The 21,547-nt window shown below is 42.6% G+C and overlaps 1 protein-coding gene across 1 annotated transcript in view; it reads right to left on the reverse strand.

Annotated features, from left to right (window-relative positions):
• The window catches only part of LOC136580796 (vascular endothelial growth factor receptor kdr-like), a 203,148-nt gene extending 201,752 nt beyond the window's left edge, over positions 1–1,396 (reverse strand). Inside the window, exon 1 of the mRNA XM_066581654.1 lies at positions 932–1,396. Within this exon, the coding sequence (XP_066437751.1) occupies positions 932–995 (64 nt within the window). The 5' untranslated portion in view covers positions 996–1,396. The remainder of the gene's footprint in view (positions 1–931) is intronic.
• Between the last annotated feature and the right edge of the window lie 20,151 nt (positions 1,397–21,547).

Raw genomic sequence — 21,547 nt, forward strand, 5'->3', positions numbered from 1 at the left:
GGTGTATCATGCGGTCTATTCTGTCCCGTCTGAAAGTTCCCTTATGATGAGGTTTCATTTTTATAACCTGATCAATTATTTATCATTTGGCCTTAATACTACAACAGATCTCATCCAACTCAGAACATTCTTATCCCATCTTCTGCATGCACAGCACAACAAAATGTAGCGATTTCCATCAAATGTGTTTCCTCCCACCTTAGTGATCGTTAGTGTTACAATTAGAGGATGCCAACGATCCTCTCTGCCATGACCAGGGTATTTAGATCAAAGACTAGAGAAGCATTATTGACTCTTGGCTCTGGGTGAAGAAAAGCCTCTCAATGTCTATGGAGTTAGAATGGACCTGTCACACATGCAGAATATTTTTGCAAGATGCACCTTGTTTGATCAGCTGCTGCGGATTTCTGCTCCAGAGCCCAGCATACAGATTTTGGTGCAGAATTTTCTGCGTCTTTAGGTGCATCTTTGAGAAATATTCTGCACTGTATGAAAGGTCCTCTGTTATCCTATACAAATTCACAAGCGATGTAGCGGTACAGTGAGGTCTTCCGTAAAATAACTGGAATTCTCACAGGACGTTAATCACATAACTATCCTCATTGTACATTTCGTGGGAACTTCTTCTGATACAGAACATGCTGATTTTGAAAACAGAATAATGTAAATATTGTAGCAGAAGCTGTCAACTGTTGCAACAAATTAAATAAACTTAATAACAAATAGTAAAAAAAAAAAAAAAATACAAAGTTACTACTAAATTCCATCATTCCACATTCATAATCCCAGCTGCTGGTACTTGGAAAGTTGCAATCCACTTCCAGATGGTGTAACCAATCCCACACCTGACACTTGCTGTAAAACGTCTATAGCCAACCCACACATTGCAGAGCCACATGCACTGGAGCTGATGGTCCCTGCCTCTTCTTACCTGAGTTGCACTGGAATCCCTGGAACCAGATCACAGCTAGAGTCACAAAGTGCTTGATGAGCATGGTGACAAGTGATGATCATGCAGAGGCAACAGGGAAAAGGTCCATAGGATAGCAAGATGCAATAATCCCTGGTGAGTTCTTGGGTCCAGCCAGGATACACAACAGTCCCTTCCAGCAGCAGTAGCAGGTCCTATGCAATAGAGCTGTTCACAGAGCTCATGATCCAGACTTGCTTGTGTCTCTGCCTGCAGGTGCTGTATGGAGCTGAGCACAATAGAAATCACACAGGCTGCAGCTCCAATAACTTTTCCCCTCCAGCTCTGAACAAAGTTTTCTCTTTCCAGCTGCCACCCCCTGGGATTGAGGTTGACTGCTCACACTATACACAGACAGTGATAGAGAAGCTGATCATGCCTGTCCTCTGCTGTCTGTCTGGTGCTGGGATGTTTTTTTGTGCTTACAAGCTCAGATTTTTTTTTTATACAGAACACAAGAGGAAGGAGATACGTCAGACTCAGCCAAGGAACCTCTCATGTCACCAATGCCTTCAAGGCAGCTTTTCCTGGCTCAACTCAAGCCAAAGATTGCACAGATTGTGCTGCATACTCCAGTCTTAAAGGATCTTTGTGTAAAAAAAAAAAAAAACCCAGTGACCCTTCCTGCCCTCTCATAGATGGCTCATTGACAGGTAGATTACAGGTATTCAGTAGAGATGACCTAAAGGAGTTAACTATTGCACTGCTGTATTGATCTGTAAGTAGGAATACTAGTGCAAAATAACCATGTGTTAGAACAATTGCTTTAAATGGATATTATTTAGGGCTACTTCTCGCGGATGTATTTGCATATGCAAAATATATACGCGCGCAATATGCAGAGAATAGAACCCATTGATTTCAATAGGTTCGTTCATATTAACATTTTTTGCACACGCAAAAAAAAAAAAAAAAAAAAACTAGCATGCTCTACTTTTGTGCACCAAAAGTCCTCATAGAAGTCAAATGCGCATGCAATATATAAGGAGATGTGCAATATGCAATTCCGCTGGATGAAGAACACATCTGAACTGGTTGTATCCGGCTCACAAAAAAACAGGCCTTGCGCACGCGGAAGATGTACAGTAAAATATGTAGACACACGTACAAAAAAAAGCATCCAAAGCGCAATTGCGCATACGCCCATGTGAAGGAGACTTTAAGGCTGGGTTCACATGGGGTGGATTAGCAACAAAGTGGCCGAGATTTGGAAATGCTGTGGAAATAACCCCCGCAAAACCAGTGCGGAAACTGACATGCGGCGCTGAATTCAAATCTGCTACATGTCAATTATATCGCCAGTTCCGCTGTGGAATTCACCCCCTTCGCAATGAAACGCGCTTCAAAGCACATACGAAAGGAGCAGATTTGGAGGCAGGCATTCCACGGCTGATCTGCAGCAGAATGTCCGCTGCAGACATTCCGCTGGAAATCAGCCCCAAATGAGGACCCCCTACTGCTTAAACAGGGGAATCCAAAAACAGCAAGGTCAGACTGGACCATCAGGGGACCTGTGGAACCTATGATTGGCCTTGGATCTGACAGTATAACATGTCCCAGCCATTGCTGAGGGTCTATCAGATTTTTTAGGGTTTATGCACAGACCATAAACCTTTATTGGTAATGGACTATGAGCAGTAATAATAGCATAATATACTGTATAATACAATTAAAGGGTTATTAGTGACCTACCCCTGATGGTCTACCCTTAATAAATATTAGTTTAGTGCGAGCCCGACTCTTGGCACCATTGCCAGTCAGGTGTTTAAAGGGGCTGCTGAATTCCAGCAAGTGTCCCATCCCCTTGATTGTATACCAGGCACACCTCTCTACTTTTCTGCCTGATATTAAAGCTCAATCCTATTCTCTTGAATGGGACATTGCTGTAATAAACTGCAATACCAGACTCAGCCGATATGTATGGAACTGTGCCTGGTAAACAATGAAGCAAGCACCACAGCCCAATCAAATAGGTAATTAGTGGTACCCAGTCAGGTCTCCTCAGCTTTTCCAACCCAGTTGCCTCTGATTTTAAATGTATTTAAGTCCAAAGAGCATGTTCACACATATTAGATATGCTGCAGAATTGTGGAAGTAGATTCCACAACATATTACAGCAGCAGCACAGTGGATTAGATTGCAGCAAGTGTTATCAAGTGGCACTATGCAGGGGGCACTATTGTCTTTCATGGGCCTTATGTGTGGCATTTAACTTCCTCGGACATCGCGTATCTTTTAAGTGGTGGTATGTTAGTCATTTCTTTTTCAGGGTTCACTATGTGGGGGCACTTTTTTCTGAGGTAACACAGTGTTTTGGTACTGTTATTTCCAGGGGGCAAATCTATGACACTATTATTTATCACTGTGTGGCATTACTATATTCAGAGGCACACTGACATTATTTTAAGGTACACAGTGGTGATATTATATACAAGGGGCACAGTGTGTGAGAACTATATTCATGGGCATAGAATGAAGCATGGGTATATTCAGAGAGAACGGTGAGTAACATTATTATGTTCAGGGAGTGCTGTGTGTGGCACTATGAGGAGCTTCTCGTAGTATAGAGGTGAAGGATGTGAAAAAATGAGCAGCCGAAGGCATCTGAATGTCGAACTCTGCAGTACTTTGAGTAGTTTCTGGGTCATCATGGAGGCCTGGGTCGGATGGAGAAGAAGAGAGAAAAAGAACGATTCCAATTAGAGAAGATGTCACATGAGTCACTGAATGTCATTGCTTATTCTGCCTCTGACTGCATCTTGTTAGTACTGGATTCACTGTATAGTCTTCAGCGAGATGATGGGTTGTACCATTCTGGTTTGTGTGCCAACAGCCTTCCTCTGGATCAACATTGGGGGGTGGGGGGTCATATGTTGAACTAGAGGGACTTTTTTCAGCCTTACACACTATGTCACACTATAACTTCCAGAATATCCTTACCCATGTTCTTGGAGCTGTTATTTTGCATAAACAGTGCATAGTAGAAACAATCTTTATTCCTCCATAGACCAAACAGTCTTTATCAAACATATATACATATTAAAATATCACATATAAATAGCAGTACAAATTAGTAACAGCCATGTAAGCCCACCCCACAAGGTAATGAGCACTTACATCATTGTGAGAGACACCTTTATCTTAACATGCACACTAGAGATGAGCGAGTATACTCGCTAAGGCACATTACTCGAGCAAGTAGTGCCTTAGCCGAGTATCTCCCAGCTCGTCTCTAAAGATTCAGGGGCCGGCGGGGAGCGGCGGAACGGAGGGGAGATCTCTCTCTCACCCTCTCTCCCCCCCCCCCGCTCCCCGACGCAACTCACCTGTTACCCGCGCCGGCCCCCGAATCTTTAGAGACGAGCGGGGAGATACTCAGCTAAGGCACTACTCGCTCGAGTAATGTGCCTTAGGGAGTATACTCGCTCATCTCTAATGCACACCCTTCATAGCGCCATCTGGAACTTATAGTGTCTCAGACTTTTAATTGGGGAAAAGGTCACTAGATCCTGCGAGACTAGGATCGGATCAACGTCATCAGCACACGCTAAGACGGCTCACGAAGATATTCGTCATAGCTCAAAATCTAAATGTAAAATATCGAAAAAATTATTATTTTACACCAACCAGAAAGCCACTTTAGGCTATATTGTAGCTGGTGAGATCATTCACACAAAGGATCCCACGGATAAATCAATCAGCCTTTTTTTGATGCACCCCATAATTCTATTTTCCTTAGCAGCAGCTGCCTGACACTGGTTGCCCAGTTAAGCTTACAGTTAACTACAATCCCCAAGTCCTTTTTCATAGCAGTGTTCCCCAGTGGTTTCTCATTTAGTGTGTAATGGTGACATGTATTTCCTCTGCCCATGTGCAGAACCTCACATTTATCAGTTATAAACCTCATTTGTCACTTTTCTGCCCAATGTCTAAAGTTATACAGATCCATTTGCAAGCACATTCTGTCCTCTCTTGTGTTAATTACTTAACATAGTTTTGTAGAATCTGCAAATATTGATATTTTACTGTACAATCCATCTACCAGGTCATTAATAAATATATTAAATAGAATGGGTTCCAGTAGTGCCCCCTGTGGTACACCGCTAGTAACAGTGACCCAATCAGCGTATGTATCATATCCATTTATAACTCCCCCCACTGACCAGTTACTTACCCTCTTACACACATTCTCACTTTATATACCAACCTTTTATGCGACACAATATCAAACACTTTGGAAAAGTCCAGATATACAAGATCCAATTACTCCCCACTCCAGACTAGAACCTACCTCCTCATAGAAGCTGATCAGGTTGGTGTGACAGGAGCAATCTCTCACAAACCCATGCCGATACAGAGTTATACAGCCATTTTCCTTGAGGTCCTCCTGGATAGCATCTCTTAGAAACCCTTCAAACATTTTAACCACAATAGAAGTAAGACATACTGGCTTGTAATTTCCAGGTTCACTTTTTGACCCCTTTTTGAATATTGGCACCACATTGGTGATGCGCCAATCCAGTGGAACAGACCCCATCACTATAGAGTCATTAAATAAAAGGAAAAATGGTCTGTCTATCACATTACTTAATTCCCTTAGAACCCGGGGGTGTATGACATTGGAAGCTGGTGATTTGTCTTTTAAGGTGGCTCTGCACTTCTTCCTGAATTAGACTAGTGACATTTAGTGGAGAGTTTACATTATCACTCGGAATCTGATCTGACATGTTATTTTTAGAGATGAGTAAGCGTACTCGGCCACGCCCCTTTTTCGCCCGAGTACCGCGATTTTCGAGTACTTCCGTACTCGGGCGAAAAGATTCGGGGGGGGGGCGCCGTGGGTGAGTGGGGAGTTGCAGCGGGGAGTGGGGGGGAGAGGGAGAGAGAGAGGGCTCCCCCCTGTTCCCCACTGCTACCCCCCGCGCCACCACGCCTCCGCCCACCCCCCGAATCTTTTCACTTGAGTACTGAAGTACTCGAAAATAGCGTTACTCGGTCGAGTAATTACTCGAAACGAGTACATTCGCTCATCTCTAGTTATTTTCCTCTGTGAATACAGTGGAGACAAGACTATTAAATAGACTTGCTTTCTCCTCATCACCCTCTACATTTGTCCTGCATTATTTATTAAGGGGTCAACACTTCCTGTTTTAATCTTTTTACTATTTATATAATGGAAGAACAGTTTAGGGTTAGTCTTACTCTCTTTGGCAATGAGTCTCTCTTTCTCCATCTTTGCTGCTTTTATCCGCTTTTTACATAACTTATCTTTCCCCTTATAGGTTTTTAGTGCTTTTAAACATTTTTCATGTATTGTCTCTACTCTTATTTCTGGAGGACATTGTCCAAGTCAATACGGTTAAGGACGGATACTTGATCGGATTAAGATTTGGAAAATTTGGCGGCCTAGTCAACACCTTGACTTCTTTGTCATGTTCCTCAGACCATTCTTGGCCAATGCTTGCAGTGCTGAAAGAGGCCACTGCCATTAGGAAATACCTTTGCCTTGAAGGGGTAAAGTTGGTCTGCTGCAATTTTTAAGAATATTGTCAGATGTTGCCCTGACTGGGATCAAAGCAATGGAAACATTCAGAGAGACAAGATTTTCAGATAAATTTGAAGAGGACAGGTTCCTACACCTGAATAGGTCCCTACTCCTGTCTGCTTTAGAAATACGTGTTGTCTCCACAAAAAATAGCCTTTCAATTGGCAAAATCAGTATGCAGAATTCCCATGCGAAATACTGTGTTTCTGCACCAAGAAGTGACACGCCACTTGTTGACATAGAGACTCCCAGAAGGCAATATTCCGCATTGGAATTCCGCACAGACATTGACAGGGCGAATTCACACATAGATCTGGGCTCTCTCACTCTCCTCCCGCTCCCCCTCGCTGCCCCGCGCCACCCCCGACCCTCACAGCCCCCCTGAATCTTTAGAGACGAGCCAGCAAGTACTCGAAAAAGGTGATGCTCTCTCAAATATATCGCCTTACCGAGTAAGCTCGCTCCTCTCTACTCTTAATGTCTATGAGATTATAAATGACCTGCCACATAAGCAGAATATTTGTGCAAGATGCCCCTATAGACGCAGCTTGATCTGCTGTGGATTTCTGCTCCATAACTCTCATGCATACATGTGGATTTTGATGCCTATGTCTTTAGTTGTCTAGATGGATGTAGATGATTACAATCTAAGCCAAGTTTGACAGCAACATTTAAATGCGCTGATTGAAGTTTTAGGGGTCCCAAACGGCCCCCACGTTGAGATCTTAGAGTGACGTTTGGTGACCATGGCCTTCTGAAAGCTCCCAGGGCTGCCATTGCAGCTTGTCTATCAAGTCATGCCTGTGACATGGCTTGATAGATTGTCTGTCACATCGCGGTATAATGCAATACTATTGTATTACATCATACTGCAGGAATGATCCAACAATCGCACATTCTTGTCCTCTATGAGGACTTAAAAAAATGTATATATCAGTTTTAAAATTTTTTAATAATTACTAAAAAAAAACAATAGTTATTAAAAAAACCTTTTTGCCATATTTATTATAAAAACATCTAATAAAAAAAAAAAATCCAGACAGATTTGGTATCGTTGCATCTGTAAAAGTCCGATCTATCAAGGTAACCCATTATTTACCCTGCGCGGTGAATGTTGTCAGAATTAAAAAAGGAAAAAAGGTCAGAATTGCGCTTTTTTGGTCACCCGACTTCCAAGAAAAAATGTAATAAAAAGCAATCAAAAAGTCACATGTGCTCCAAAATGGTACCAATAGAAACTGCAGGACGCCCGACAAATAATGAGACCTCGCACAACTATGTCAACGGAAAAAAAAAAAGGTAATTTTATTTTTTCCAAAGAAATTTTACAATTTAAAAGTATTATAGCGAAAAAAAAGCTATATAAATGTAATATTGTAGTAATCGCACCGACCTATAGAATAAAGTTATTACGTCATTCTTGCTGCAGTGTGTACACTATAGAAACAAAAGCCTCCAAAGATGGCGGAATTTCATATTTTCCCAACTTCACTCCATTTAGAACTTTTTCAAAGTTTTTCAGTGCAGTGTATGGTACTTTGAATAGTACTACTGGAAAATAGCACTGGTCCTGCAAAAACAAGCCCTCATACAGCGGCGTCGATGGATAAACGAAAGAGTTATGTTTTGTTTAGAGATGAGCGAGCACGCTCGGTAAGGTCAGTTACTCGAGCGAGCATCGCTCTTCTTGAGTAACTGCCTTCTCGTCCGAGCATGCTCGGGGGGGGGGGGGCAGCGGGAAGAGCAGAGAAGAGCGGGGGGGAGAGTGAGAGAGATCTCTCTCTCTCTCTACCCCCCGCCGCCCCCCCGAGCACGCTCGGACGAGAAGGCAGATACTCAAGAAGAGCGATGCTCGCTTGAGTAGCTGACCTTACCGAGCATGCTCGCTCGTCTCTAGTTTTGTTAAAAGTGGGGAGGAAAAGACAAAAATGAAAAAATAAAAGGGTCGCATCTTTGAGGGGTTAGGGGGATTTCCCCACAATTTAATGTATAGCTAATGAATGTTACATGCAATGAATAGTTGACAATATCCGGTCTTCCCCCTTTTCCGTGAATGCATTAGCTGAATGGGGTGATGTAGCATCTAGTGCTAATAATTGGTGGCATATGTCCAAGTTTGAATTCTTATAAGAGGGATCTGGAAGTGAAAGATGAAGAAGTAACGTTTCAAAGTTCTTACAGATAAGTTGCAAAAGATACATTAGCTTTATAAAGAATAACTAATCTGATTTTTCACAGTATGCAATTCAACTGGCAGTAATAGGAGAAGACATTAAGAACTGTTATGAGGAATATAGTTCATAGAGTTGGAATCCTTAGAATTGATGCAGCAGTGTGAATCGAGAAGATTGGCAAATGAGTGCTGAGAGACTCCCAGCAGCATTCATGTAGACTGCAGGATCTATGGTACATTGGGTATTAGGGCCGATGAGTTAAGAGTTCCTCTTTTTATGTTGCTTCCACCCTTTGCTGTATTTAGCTGCCAGAATTAAGGGCTTTTTATGATCCTTTTTACTGCTCTCCTACTGGTAAACTCCGAAAATTGTATGAGGCAAACATATACTTACTTAAAATGGATTAAATTGCCATTCAATCTAAGCAATGTACTATAATTACAATATCTCGGCAGCAACAATATCTGGGGAGAGATAAAAATGTTAATAGAATAAAAACTGAATTTAGGTTGCAGTAGGGATTGTGCAGTATGATTAGCTAAATCCTGTACCATAGTCATAAGTTGCTTCTGTAACTTTTACCAAATTCTAAGGGCCCTTTACCCAGGGCCGTATTGGCCACTAAACGTCCAGTGCCTAGGGTGGCTCTTTGCAGGAGGGCGTCTGTAGTATCACTGACAGCTTTATTTTAACCCACTCCCCCTATCTCCCACCAGACATATTACTGAATCCAATTACTTTCTAAGGGAAGGGATGTTGGACACCGACTGCACAGCAGAGAGAGGGATGGAGACCAGCAGCGCTCTTCGTTCTACTTTGCCTTAGATCGCTGTTTGCAGTTGGTCAAGCACTAGGAGGGCTTCCATGTAATGTTAAAGTTACAGCCTGCATACAGAAATTGCTGAGGAAGTCCAGCCCACAACTCAGAACTGGACTTCCAGAAAAACCATGTGATAAGTGTAATAGGTTATCAGTAGTTACACTATGTACTATCATCTAACGTTAACCATAACGTGAGCCAAATTAATGTCAAGTTTTTGGATGTCACCATTTTTGTAGACACCTAAAATAGTAAATTCTGTTCTAGAAGCTATAAGAAAGAAACTGATTCTAATTAATCAATTCCACTAATGAGTTGCCACCTTCCTTCCAGGCTCCTCAATATCCCTAAAAGCCAATTTATCCGAACTTGGAGAAATTACTCTGTGACGAATGACTGTTTGAAGGAGGCCTCCTGATTGGTGGAAAGCTTCACCAACAATGGTCATAATAATATGAGGTTAAAACAAATTACATCAGATGTAGCTGGGATGGAAAGGACAAATCTCCCTAAACAAAGTTGTGGTCAGCAGCAAAAGAACAGTGGAGAAACTGCACACCTCAATAGTTCAATAAGGGCTCACACCCACTGGCGTTTTTTTTTCTCTTGCGCTGCGAGAGCAAGTGAAAACACTCGCCTCGCAGTGCAAGAAAAATGCTGTGATATTGCCAGCGTTTTCAATGGGGCCAGCGACAGCAGTGCTAGCCCCATTGAAAACATAGGGAGAATATTGCGGACTTCTGCCACAGCTGGGGGGACCGCGGGGATGAAGGAATCCTCTGCCACAGCTGTCACAGCTGTGGCAAAAGTCCAGTATGCTATCCCAAAGCTGCTGCCGGCCCCATTGAAAGCAGTGGTTTGTGGCAACCCCCGCAGCATGATTTTCGGGGAAGGGCTTGAAATATAAGCCCTTCCCTGAAAATCATCCCTAGCTGGTTAAAAAAATTAAAAAAAACTTTACTCACCTCCGCCGCTCAGACACGTCTTCCGGCTGGCTCCCCTGCACTGTTGTCCAGCACTTTCAGCAGGCGGGGATTTTTAAATCCCCGCCTCCTGAAAGGGCTGTGCTGATTGGCTTAGCGCTCAGCCAATCACAGCCAGCGCTTAGCTATTCATGAATAGCTAAGAATAACCAATGCACGCCACAAAAAGGGTTTGGACTGCAACCCATTGGTAAATGAAATAGCGAAATTATGGCAGCAATGGAAGATGCAAAAGAGTAAAAAAAACAAAAAAACTTTATTCCTCCATAAAAAATCACCAACAGCAGCGATGTTTCGACCCATGTATTCAGGTTTTTTTTCGAGCTTGAAAAAGACCTAAATACACGGGTCGAAACGTCGCTGCTGTTTGTGACTTTTTATGGAGGAATAAAGTTTTTTTGTATTTTTTACTCTTTTGCATCTTCCTTGGCTGCCATAATTTTGCTATTTCAGGACAAATCTTCCTGTGATTTTTGATTAAAATGTATTTTTATTGATAGTTTTTTTTCTACATATTTTTTGCATTATAAGTAACGTGTAGTTTCTTAATTTGCTAGAGATTTATAATTTTGTGTGTATATTCATCTTTTTGCTATTTTTTTATTTTATTTATTCTTTTTTGGTATGGAGAGTTGCTATGGCTGTGCCTCATTAAGGTGGGAGGGTAAATTGCACTAATTGGAAGGGGGAAGAAGTCTTTCCTGTGAGGCACCTACTGCTCTATATATATAATATAACCACTTTGGAGCTACACATTGCCTATCCCAAAGGAAGGAACACCTCTGCTTTGAAACACATTTACTTTTGGGCATCAGCTTCTGTATCGCAGACACTTAAGTTAGACGCTACCGGTCAGTGCGAATTTCACAACATTGTTCCTACTAATTTCTATTAAGCCGTTCAGGTAGCCTGAACTGATGTTATTCTAAAACTCTGCAAAGTGGTATTTAAAGATGGACATACCCTTTAAGAAAGCATACTTATAAAAAGCTGTTGCAATCACATCTAAATTAATAATATTATCAGAATGAGCTATAGTATCCCACAATGCTAATGAATATTTTTTATAACATATCGTGGCATATTGGCCACTGTAGGGGTGTGTTTGAGACACTAGATGGTCTAAGTTTGGTAAAGTGGTCAACAGCGAAAAGCTATTCCTTGAATTTGCACTGCCTAATGAGGTGATTAGCAGCCAGATGTTGATTATGAGGTTTCCATGCAATACTGTAGGGCTAGGACTTGGCTAGAGAGTGACTATATGTTTAGTTAGTGGCTTGATGGCCAGGTTTTTGTTTTGTATGTGTGAGGGTTAAAAGGGTTATCCGGTTACTATTTCTAATTGAAATGGCTGCATCTGTGTGAAAATAACAGATCAAGCAATCCTCCACCCCGGCAATATCTAGCATTGAACTCCCGTGATTCTTCCGGTCTCTGTTAAAAGTGGAAGTCAGGTGACCACTGTTTGCCAATCAGAGGCTGCTGTGTCACCATTCAGAACTCCTGGTATCATGGTGCCCAGATTGTGAGCGCTTAGGACATGAGAACGGGTGGTGACGCTGCGGCCTCAGACAGGCAGTGGTCACCTAACTTCTGCTGTCAACAGACAAGAGGAGAACTTTGGGGCTGCAACGCTGGATCACTGGGGCCGAGGATGGGTAAATACTGTTTAATTTGCTTTTTTCACACAGATGCAGCTGACCAGGGGCATAGCAATAGGGGTTGCAGGGGTAGCAGTTGCTATGGGGCCTGGAACCTTAGGGGGCCCTAAGACCCCCCTATCACATTATAACAAAACAGTATTATAAACAGCACATGGTACATAGGGGGCCAGTTATAGATTTTGCATCGGGACCCACGAGCTTCTAGTTACGGCTCTACAACAAGAAGCTCAAAGGAAGGATAGTATTAACATAAGACCCTACACATCCTAGTTATGTCTCTTGCTATGTATAAAGTAGGTGAATCTAATTGGGTTGTCTACTTTGTTTTAATCATGCAGAGATGAATCATGTCAGACTGATCCATAAGATACATGCTTTTTACAGAACACGACAGGATGGGTTTGGCAATATTAAATAAACCAGGATGAAGACATTCCCATTGGTGTGTGACTAGACTTGTGGTCAAGGTAGTGCCGTTGAGTAATGCAAAGACAGGTCTGGTGCCAGGCTGAATATAGTCCAAACTTATGCATCCTGCCGTCTGCGTGTATAAGAAGATACACAGGAAGCTGAACATAACACACGGCGTTTCTTTTATACACATCTCTTCCTCAGGACTATTAATAAAACAATGTCTAAATGGATAATGCTATATAACTACATGACTAGAAGAACGGATAAGAGGAACTTCCTAACATCAGATAGTTTTTAAGCTAGTCCCCAAACCCCATACCATCGGAAGTTACCAGAGGTGAAAAAGATTCAGTTCTCAAGTGAATGGATTCCAGCGGTTTATAAATATCCGTAAAAAGGAAGAAGAGCCTCAGTCTGAAATACTACGGCTATCCCGAGCTATCTACCTGGGTTGTCCTTGTCCTTGACAAAGACCGCAAAGGTCGAAACGTTGCACTGAAAATGAAGGAATAAAAGGATTTTTATATTTTTGCACCATTCTTGCTGCCTTTTGGAATAAATGTTGAATTGCTGTATTGGAGGCATTGGTTCTGGCTTCCTGGTGGCGCAGCATGTATATGTCTGGCCTCAGCCATTTAGGCTATGATTGACAGTGTGCTGCTGACGGCATGGACATTGGATGAGTCCATGGACAAGATTCACAGCCAAGGCAGACGGATGTATGCACGCCAAGTGTTGCGTGCATGGGATTAGCACATGCAATACGCAGCGAAATGGATGCAGCACGCACTATCTTGGAACGTATTAAGCGCTTACATGCCAAGATAGTGTATGGGGATTGTCGGCACACAGCAAGTACACATGTAGTAGTAACATAGTGAAATTGTATGTAAGGCTGAATGAAGACAATGTCCATCTAGTTCAGCCTGTTTCAATCCCTCCCCCCCCTCCCTCCCCGCCTTCTTGTTAGTCCAGAGGAAGGCAAAAAAAACCAGTGAGCCAATTAGCTCCTATTGAGGAAAAAAATTCTTTCTGATTCCATAATGACAGCCAGAGTAATCCCTGGATAAACAATCGAGATCAACAACCCCGCTGGTCACCTGATGTCAATATCCTGTAATAGCTTAGCACTCTAGAAAGACATCCAGTCCTCTCTTAAACTCCTCTATGGATTTTGCCATCAGCACGTCCTCAGGCAGAGAGTTTCACAGTCTTACTGCTGTTACAGTAAAGAACCCCTTTCTGTGTTGGTGATTAAACCTGCTTTCTTCTAGATGTAGCGGATGCCCTGTTGTTACCGCCGCAGCCCTGGGTATAAACAGATCATGTGAGAGATCCTTGTATTGTCCCCTCATGCACTTATACATGGTTATTTGATCGCCCCTTAACAGTCTTTTTTCCAGGGTGAATAATCCCAATTTTGATGCCTCTCTGGGTATTCCAGTTCCATCATTCCATGTATTAGTTTAGTTGCCCTTCTTTGAACCCCCTCCAGTACTGTAACATCTTTCCTGAGCACTGGTGACCAGAACTGTATGCAGTATTCCATGTGGGGCCTGACAAGTGCCTTATATAATGGGAGGATAATGTTCTCGTCCTTCGCCCCTATACCTCTTTTATTGCACCCCCAAACTTTATTTGCTTTTGCAGCAGCTGACTGGCATTGGTTACTCCAGTTTAGTCTATAGTCCACTAGTACCCCCAGGTCTTTTTCCATCTCACTTTTCCCTAGCAGTACCCCATTTAGTGTATATTGGTGACATCCGTTTCTCCTGCCCATGAGCATAAGCTTACATTTATCAATATTAAACTTCATTTGCCATTTTTCTACCCAAGCCCCCAGCATGTCGCTGTGTGTCATTGTATACTTGCTTAATGCTCCCATGCGGGAGATATTGCACGCTGCAGAAAAACGCTCGCGTGAGAGAGCCCTTAGGCATTACATAGGTGCCTCAGTGCTTCCTTTGTAAATCCATGACCCTCATTTCAGCACAACTACAAATGTTTCAATGTGATGCTTTTGACATGCTACAGGTATTTTACCATGGATCTTGAGGTGTAGCAATGGTATGGTTGCTGCCTCGGAATGGATTTGTCTGCAGCAAAGTGTCCTCAAATCTTCATATATTTAATGCAGATTTTCTGTGGGCTTGCTGCAAATGTCATCCTTTGCAATAATCCCCAGCAAGTCCATGGCAGATCCACATCAAATTCTGCATGGAACATGGATTTTGCAATGGATTCACTGCAGACAAATCTGTGGCATAAGATTCCACCATATGTGAAGCCACCCTTACTGCAGTACGTACAAGTGCCGTCACCTTGTGGTCTGGTGGACAGGCATATATATATTCAGATGCTGGGACCTTTGGTTATTAGGGCACCTGTAATGTTGTGGATGTAGTTGCAACACTTGGGCCTGAACACATAAAACATGAAGTTTAGCTGTAATGAAATAAACCTCTTTTATGTTGTTTAGGTCAGTAGTAATGGTGTACAGTACAGCAGATGAGTCAATCCCTTTGACATCAACTGAGATCTTCTCCAAAACCAAGCAGCCCTGGTGCCTAAAGGAGACTCCAAGGTAAACTTATATTGCTTGACTATATCTAAGCTATTTGGGGATGGGATTCGAATTTTTAACAGCAGGTTCATTACTTGACGAACTCAAATATGTGATGGGTTTATGCCTAGACTAATCAAATAAAAGAACTACAATCTTCTGAGATGGGATCACTGCTGAGTACGAATGCAGGGTGATCGGCTGTTTCTGTCTAACCACCTGTTGTCGCCTCATTCCAGATAGCTGGGTGTAGTGTGGCCAGAACTGAAAATAGGTGCTAGTCCCAAAGGTGGGACCCACGCCTATCAAACTTTTGTAGCATATCCTGTGGGTGGGACAACATTATAATCATTAATACCAAAATTAATTTCGTTACATAAAGACAAGATGAAGATGAATCTCAGGCCCCCAATCAAGCTGATTACTCAAATACAGCACCAAAGCCAAGATCAGTACCCATATACAATACCAGAACCAACATCAATACAGAGATAAACTGCAAATTTAGGATATCTTCTTGCATATGAGTTTGGACCATGTGAAATTACAACTCCTAGAAGAATGGAAAGGGCATGTTGGGAGTTGTTGGCACACAAGCAAGAGTGTTAACACATCATTTCATTGCAGACCATACAGTGAATCAAGTATTTATCAAATGTAGTCAAAAGCAGAATAAGCATTCAGTGGCTTACAGCTGACATCCTCTCTAATTGGAGTAATTTTCCTTTACTTTTATTCTCCATCCAACCCAAATCTTCATGATGACTCCTCCTGAAAACTACTCATCTCTGCAGAGCTTACTGTTCAAATGTCTTTCACCTTTTCCTTAAATCCTATACTAACACAAACTTCCCTCAGTGCCAGACACAGTGCCCCTTAGTACAATAGTGCTACTAACTGTTCTCCCTGATTGTAATAATTCAGTATTCTATGATCCCAGAAAATAGTGCAACAAATTGTGTGTTCTGAAGATAGTACCACCATACACTGTGCTTCCTGAAAATAACGCCACAGTGATCCCTGAATAGAATAGTGCTACACACTCTGCCCCCTGTGTATAACAGTGCCTTAAATTGAGCCCCTTGAATATAACCATGATACACACTGTGCTACTCTTGCCCTACATAGTGCCCCATAAATCTTAAGTGCCTTGCACAGCTACCTCTGACTGATAAGTGCCGTGCAGAATTCCCATGAAGGTTACAACTGCCAGCAACTTTACTGGTGAGTAACAGAACTGCGACTCAACACAAACGTTGGATTGAACTGTCAGCCCTCTGGCCTCCCCAACAGGGGTGGCAGTAGTATTAGCACAGGGTTCTCTTAAGCCACACACATGCAATGGATTAAAAATGTTATTGTGTTTTATTGGGTGTTTTATTGATGATTGCAGAGGTGGACACCAATGGAGGTGAGATGGTAACTGGTGATGAGCGATTAGTAGAATTATCAGTTTGGATCGGAATTGGACTGATTTCACCAAAGTCTCATTAAAGTCAATGGGAGTAAAAATGGGGCTTCTCAGACACACGTTCGAAGGCAACATTTTTAAGGCCGCTATTTTCAAATGATGTCTTTTTTAGTGCGTTTCAGCGCTTTATAACGCACCCCAACACCCATAGTAATGATGGGGTGCGTTAAAAAATTGAAGGGGGGTTTAGTGAAGGGGGTAATTATATATATTTAATGTCACATTTAGACGAGACGACACGAATGCAGACGTCACTGCTAGGTTGTTAGCGCTCATGCAGAGCATTTAGACAGGTAGATCAGTGCTTCACATAGGATGCGCAAGAAGCAGTGAGACTGGTGTGGAGTTTGAAAAGCCGGCGAAGATGGTCACTCCATGGTGGTAATATTGGTCTTTGTATAGTGTTTTTATTCAGTAGTATAGTGGGACTATTAAGAAAGTATGCAGTGGTAATATTTAGTCATGAAGTGACAATATTACTTGGTTCTTGTACAGTTTTATTACATGGTGACTGTATACTAGACTTTTTAGAGGTATGCTATCATATATGCAGTAAATTACAGGGCAAATAATTTGGAGCAGATCTACTACTTTCCGCTCAGTTTGAGGAGCAGGAAAATGGAATCCTCATGGCTGAACGGCTCCATCTCAGGAGAGAACTGAACAGCACCAAATGGACCCCCATTGACAATAATGGGGTCCATTCGATTTCCACTCGTGCTTTTGGAGGGAAGTAAAAGTTCTGCATGCAGCACTTTTTCTTCTGGAATTTTGACCTCTGACCGGGAGTTGCAATGCAGATGTGAAACCAACGCTCAGCCAATCACAAGCTGGGCTCAGCCATTCATTTAATTCAATAAATGGCCAAGCGCTGCCTGTGATTGGCAGAGCACTCAGCCAATCAGATATAGCCCTTTCAGCAGGCAGGGATTTTAAGAGAAAGAAATTCAGAGCAGTGCAGAGAGAAGACCGGGCTGGACGTGCCTGAGCCTCGGCAGCTGCGGAGAGGTGAGTATATATTTTTTTATTTTTAACACATTCTAGGGATGATTTTTCAGGGAAGGGCTTATATTTAAAGCCCTTCCCCGAAAATCCCAGCAGGCCTTGCTGGCAGCCCATTGCTTTCAATGGGGCTGCAGAAGCACCGGTCCCATTGAATGCAATGGGAGAACATCGCATCCTCCGCCACAGCTGTGGTAGGGGAATTCTTCAGCCCCGCGGGAAGTCTCCTTGTCACTGAACACTGTGACAGTGCCGGTGACAATGGTTCTAAAAGACGCGCGGTTTTGTGCGCACCTATGTACGCACATGCACATGCTCATCTGAAAGCACCCTAAAAGTTATAATTTTTTTAAAGTGGGGAGGAAAAATAACAAAAATGAAAAATAAAAAAGGGGCCGCATCCTCAAGGGGTTAATATTTGTTGGCTAATATTGATCAGACATGTTGAAGCAGAGTACTTGCTCAGCTGGGGTGAAAAGAGGGAACATTAACCCTTTGCAATCCAATTTTGGATTCAGGGTTTCCTAGGGGGCTTTCTCTTTCTGCCATTATACAATGGCGCCATCTGCTGGCTAGAGCCAGTACTGCGGTATGTGACATGCTGGAAAGGCCCCCGACAACAGAGTGACCAGTAATATACAGTAAGAATACACTGTCGGACATCTTCCGACATCGGATCTGTACAGCCTTCAATCAGAATGTCTTCAGACGTCAGACAGTGGATTGGAAAGGGTTAAATATGTTTTTATAGCAACATAGTCATATATGCTTAAACCTATTTGCAATCAGCACCTCAATTTCTGTAACTTTTTTTGCATAGACATGCAGGATTAAAATTAATTTTGTAATCACACCCATAAATATGGCGCTAATCAGATGTCTACACCTCCGTGGCAAGCTCTGCTTCCACTGCTTCAGGCACTAGGGCCCCAGAATTTTTTTTTTTTTTTTTTAGGATGGCACCATCAGTCATGGAGTCTTCATCCCCATGATGTTTAGCCAAGTTCCTCAGTCTTGTTTGGTGGAGTGTTAACTTGTAAGATTGGATCTGCATAGTTCTGTGGCGACATATCCTCCAATTATCACTCCTATTGAATAGAAGGGGATGCATCTCTGGGCCTTCTGTAATGCAGCTATGGTCTTGGTACTGCATTTTAAGGGCTCGCTGTTGTTTTTACTGTAGTGTTGCACATAATTGTTTTCATATGCTTTATATTCCTTCGCTCTTTTTAGTATTATTGGCCACTGAAACACGATGAGTCAAGCAGAAGGCCAGTATTTTCTGGTTTGTGATCCTTGAAGTATTTCCATGTGTATAAAATCATGAAAATGCAAACTATATCGATTTTTTACACTAAATGTATCTGTTGTTACCATCTATTAACCCCTTAGTGACCAGCTTATTTTGTGCCTTAGGGACCAAGGGAGTTTCATAGTCGCATTGCAAGAGCCATAACTCATTGACAGAACTGTATGAGGGCTTGTTTTTTGTGGTCACATGAGGGCTCGTTCACATGGGCGTGAAAATCGCGCATAAGATAGCAGCGTGAAAAACAAAAGCGCAGCAAAATCGCACGCAAATCATGTGACTGGATGACTTTTCCGCGCTAAAGTCCTGAGCTATATCAGCGTTGAAACAATGCTGATGAGTGACGGAAAAAATGTGCTGCTGTTCGGGAGTTCAGGGACGAGAGAGAGCGATCGTGGCAGCAGCCCCAAAGTCCCTCTGAACAGTAAGTTTTCACTTTTTAAATGTCCTGCTGTAAGGTCCTCTTAGTCCCTGGTGGGGATAAAGGGAGTCCCCATCAGTGCTAAGGAAAGATGTTGAAGTGCTTGAGGGGGTTCAAAGAAGGGCGACTAAATTAATAAACGGAATGGGAGAGGACTGGAATACCCAGAGAGGCTATCAAAATTGGGATCCTTCACCCTGGAAAAAAAAGACGGTTAAGGGCGATCAAATAACTATGTATAAGTACATGAGGGGACAATACAAGGATCTTTCCCATGATCTGTTTATACCCAGGACTGTGACGGTAACAAGAGGGCATCCACTATGTCTAGAAGAAATCAGGTTTCATCACCAACATAGAAGGGGGTCTTTACTGTAAGAGCAGTGATACTGTGGAACTCTCTGCCTGAGGACGTGGTGATGGCAAAATCAATTGAGTAGTTTAAGAGGGAACTAGATGTCTTTCTAGAGCGCTATGATATTACAGGATATAGACATTAGGTGACCAGTGGGGTTGTTGATCTCAAATGTTGATTTAGGGATTACTGTGCCATATGGAGTCAGGAAGGAACATTTTCCTCCATAGGAGCTAATTGGTTTACAGGTTGTTTTTTTTTGCCTTCTTCTGGACCAGTAAGGGGGAGGTTAAACCAGGCTGAACTAGAAGGCCATTGTCTTCATTCAGTCTAACATACTATGTTACTATGATACCATGTTACTATGTAATAGTGATGAAGGGAATCCCTATTGGGGATTCCCTTCAGCCCCACGGCAGGGGTTTCCTTCATCCCCCCGGGGATTCCCTTCGTCTCCCCAGGGGTTCCCTTCATCACGGGGATGAAGGGAAGCCCTAGAGAGATGCAGTGCCCATATAATGCAGTCATACAATGCTCACATAATACAGACATACAGTGCGCGATGAAGGAAACCCCCAGGGAGATGAAGGGAGGCCCTGCTGTGGGGCTTCCCTTCATCCCCACATGAACACAGTGCTTCTAGGTTTAGCAGATGCTGCTAATCTCCCTCCTCCTCCCTTTTTTCCAGCTCCCATAAAGGTGAAGACCTATATTTTTGCACAACAGGGAATTTCAGTCGCCGATGTTCTATTTTTTTAGTCCGCCTAAAATTTCTTCGCCAGAATGTTTTCATAGAAAACCATTGGTTCTAATTGGTAGCTGCGCAAATCCCCTCATGTGAACGAGCCCTAAGGCATCAGAAATGCATTGCATCTTCTTGGATGTACTTGGATTTATTTGGATTTCAAATATACATTCATATAAGGTTTGTGAAAAACTTTTCAATGAGGTGGACAACTTATCCTTTGCATTGTTTTGCTTCTTCCGGTCCGCTCTGGGATTTCCAATGAGCGATCAAGCAGGTGAGCTGGCCTTTTTTATGAACTGTTAGAAGAAAGTAAGTGAACCCTTTGGAATTACCTGGATTTCTGCATTGACTTCTAATAAAATGTGGTCCGATTGCTCTCCAAGTCACAATCACAGACAAACAGAATCTAACTAAACTAACAGCACGCAAACAGTTATATCCCGTGTTTCATGTCTTTAATTTAGCACAGCGGAAGAGATAATGTTCTGATTGGTGGTGGCCCAACCGCTTGGACCCTGGATAATGCCGACAACAGTCTCCAAGGCAACTCCATTCATGTGGGCACCTTTGGAACTTCCATTCTCAGAATCAGCAGAGGTCCCAGTAAGTAGACTCCCATAGATCAGAAAGTTATCCCCAATCCTATCCCATCCTTTAAGGTCAAGACTCTACCTTGGCTATTCCAAGATACAAGTCTTCTTTTTCAACCATTCTTTGGTTAATTTTCTTGTGTCCTTTGGGTCATTGTCTCTTGCATCACCAAGTGACTCTTTAGCTCAAGGTCACAGCTTGCTGTTACATTCTCCTACAACATTTTTTGATCCACCTTGGAATGAATTATTCCCACAATGATGGCAAGGTGTTCAGGCCCTGTGACAGCAAAGCCTCCCCAAACTATACTGTTCCCTCCTCCATGCTTCACAGTTGGAGTTTTGAAGCTTTGGTGTTGGTGCACACTATTCTTTTTTGCTCCATAAGTGTTGTGCAGTTGTGTTTCTGGCATCAATTAGTAAATTTGTCTAGCAACAGAAGCCACGCCCCTTCTGCTAAACCCAACCCACTTTCCCAAAAGTGGTGAACACAGTGTTAAAGATGTAAAAAACTCCAC

This window comes from Eleutherodactylus coqui, chromosome 10 (genome assembly GCF_035609145.1).
Source record: "Eleutherodactylus coqui strain aEleCoq1 chromosome 10, aEleCoq1.hap1, whole genome shotgun sequence".
NCBI lineage: Eukaryota > Metazoa > Chordata > Amphibia > Anura > Eleutherodactylidae > Eleutherodactylus > Eleutherodactylus coqui.